Here is a 2,858-nt window from a genome sequence, read left to right as displayed (position 1 = left end):
GGAAGGTTTCCAGATGGATATGCGGAGCAAATCCATCTAGCGGAGTCAGGTTACTATTTTACACAAAAAAAAACAAAATTTTCTGAGCTTTTAACAATGTTTTATTTCTATGAAGCCGGGCATACACTGTGCGTTTTTTTCAAATCGTCGTAGTGTGAGTTGACAGCTCACGACGTATGTGCAGCACGGCGCTCTCATCCGATCTACCTGCTCACACTGCACAGCTAAAAACCACGTCAGACTCAGCTCTGCAGTGAGATGGAGCTGCTCTGACTCGTCTATCTGGAAGCCAAACAAATAAAAGGGGAATATTAAGCTCACTATAGTGAAACGCGCTGCCTTGGCAATTTGTGCAATTTTGTGCTGAAAGCCCTAAAAAGAAAAGGCGACGACGTATTTGGAAAAAAAAGACATGGTTGAGCAAATGTGGCTACTACAGACTGTCAGGTTTACAGAAGGAACTCCATTTCACTCATTGCATCCCTGCCATGATTCTATGTTTACATCTGAGAGGAAGAAGAAAAAGAAGAATCCTTGTTTGCGCACTGAGCGATTTGCCCAAGACGGTTGGGAGAAAATCATCACCTGATCGGAAGGTGGTCGTTAGAGGCTGATCGCCCCTCATAACCCCCTGTACACACACGATCAGGCTGAAAGTTGGCCTGATCAATAGATTCTCACACGACTGGAAAATCGCTCCAAAAATCGCACAGTGTACGCCCGGCTTTACTGCGGTATTTTGCTTGATTAATGCATCTCTCTGAGGAGCAGCTCCTCCCTCACCTGTGAAGGCAAGCTGTTGGGGAAAGTTAACGTAGAGTGAATTTCCTTTAGGAAACGCCTACCTTTCACGCTCTGTCCCGGTAATGTAAACAAACGTCCTCTTTCTCCCATCAGGGAGGAGTGATGCGAGGTAGAGCTTAATATTTCCAGCTCAAAGTTTAAACCAAGTGGCTCTTTTAGCAGCTAATGTGCAGCAGAATTTCTTTTTAAGCTAATATCTAAAGTCCTGGAAATTAGATTTTTGGCCTCTGGTCTTGGATTCTGTTCATGAAACGGGCCGCACACAGACAGGGAAAGGCGGCTTTGCTTTGAACACAAGTGTTTTTCTTTGGGGTTAGAAAAAAAAAACAGCTAGATTTTAAACCACAAAAATACCCATGTTGTTCTAAAGCCATTATTTTTGCCTATAGGTGACTTTGAAAGGCTTAAAAAAAAACATTACAGTTTAAAGTTTTGTGCTCCAGATCCAGAAGTTTCAGTCTTCTGCTAAATTCTAATGCAGATATAAAATTTTATTATGAATTATGTTAATTACTGCCTTCTGCAGATTTCTAGACAGGAAGGAATGGAAGAAGGATTATTAACAGACTGAGGGGTTGTCGGATAAAATGTCTGAATACCTAATGGACAAACTAATGAGTAAACTGTTAGAGGGTGGTTTGATACTTGTTGGGTTAGTTGAATGTTTGAACGGAGAAATAGGTAGAAGAGTAAATTGATGGAACGATGGAGAAATAGATGCCTCAACTGATGGGCAAATAAATTGGATGAATGGAAAGGCAGACAAATAGGTGAATAAATAAGCAAATGTATTATTGATTGGACAAACAAACAGCCGAACATTGAAAAAAACAAACGATAGATGGATGGAAAGGTTGTCGTTGGGATCGGTAACAATTACTGAATGGATGGACAGAAAAACAAACTGATGGATGGACAAATGGCCGGTCTGAGGAACAGATTGATGGACAGAATGACAGGTTCTTTAGGATAACTTTAATGAAACATAAATATTAAATAAATATCTCCCAAAAAAAGAATATTAAATGTCCAACTGGGTTTTTCTCAGATGTAAATAAATGAAAGTAAAATGCAGGACTGTAGCTGTTTGTCTGAATATCACAAATATTCTTTAAAACATAACAGTTTGAGCTTTAATTCAGACATTTACGCCGTCTCTAAAAAATCAGTAAGACTTCCCTTCATGTTCTGCAGTTCTTGCCTGTTTTAGAGGAACACATGAAAGTGCACTAACCTGACAGTTTATGTCAATCAGTCCTGTAGACAGAAGGTGCTCTACAATGTTGTAATGTCCAGACTTTGCCGCTAGGTGGAGACATGTGAACCCTTCAACGTCCTGGTAAGCAGGGAAGCAAACAAAAAAGCTTAAACATCCCAAAGATTTCCTACATTTCCCTGAATGTAGTCAAGATGGCGAAGTGAACCTGGCCTACCTTGTGCATGGCAGAGGCTCCGGCTCTCAGCAGGTACAGCACCACCTCCATGTGGTTATTCTCGCAGGCCTCCATCAGCGGAGTCCTCTGATCTTCATCACACATGTCCAAGTTTGCTCCGGCCTGAAGCGGAGTCACACGTTAAAAAAAAATAAATACCCAGGATCTGAACCCGGTGGTTTTCCCACAGAGAAACTTTAGCCAACCTGAACCAGCATGTGGCAGATGTCGGCGTAACCTTCCTCAGCTGCAGCATGGAGCGGCGTGCGTTTGTTCTGAGAGTCCATCTTAAAGTTTGGGTCTGTTCCCTCCACTAAGGGAAAAAGAACTTATAGTTAGATAAATCGGTCTTTAATAACCTGCAGTGCCCACAAATAAGAGAAGATTTAGCACCTTTATAACCCTAAAAGTTTACTTTTTTTTAACTATATACAGCCAAAAAATATAAATGAATTTCACTGGAATTTGATGTGAGAAACCAACACAAAGTTGGAGATTAATTGCATTCAGCCTGCTTCACTTTAACAGTTTGGAGAAGCAAGTTTCTCAGCAGAGACAGCTGTGGTACTGCTGATCCCTACAAATCAACTGTGCATCACTTATTATTACAGGGTTCCTACA

At 41.1% G+C, this 2,858-nt stretch overlaps 1 protein-coding gene across 5 annotated transcripts in view; it reads right to left on the bottom strand.

Annotated features, from left to right (window-relative positions):
- ehmt1 (euchromatic histone-lysine N-methyltransferase 1) overlaps positions 1–2,858 on the bottom strand; it is a 62,320-nt gene that overhangs the window by 13,079 nt on the left and 46,383 nt on the right. For all 5 annotated transcript variants that reach the window (XM_015373191.1, XM_015373189.1, XM_015373190.1 and 2 more), the window contains exons 14-16: positions 2,444–2,550; positions 2,238–2,360; positions 2,039–2,140 (exon numbers count right to left, since the gene is read on the bottom strand). In XM_015373191.1, coding sequence (XP_015228677.1) covers positions 2,039–2,140; positions 2,238–2,360; positions 2,444–2,550 — 332 coding nt within the window. The remainder of the gene's footprint in view (positions 1–2,038; positions 2,141–2,237; positions 2,361–2,443; positions 2,551–2,858) is intronic.

The sequence above is a fragment of the Cyprinodon variegatus genome, unplaced genomic scaffold (assembly GCF_000732505.1).
Source record: "Cyprinodon variegatus isolate N-32 unplaced genomic scaffold, C_variegatus-1.0 Scaffold82, whole genome shotgun sequence".
Classification (NCBI taxonomy): domain Eukaryota; kingdom Metazoa; phylum Chordata; class Actinopteri; order Cyprinodontiformes; family Cyprinodontidae; genus Cyprinodon; species Cyprinodon variegatus.
The sequence above is the reverse complement of the archived record's forward strand: the minus strand, read 5'-3'. Positions and strand labels throughout refer to the sequence as shown.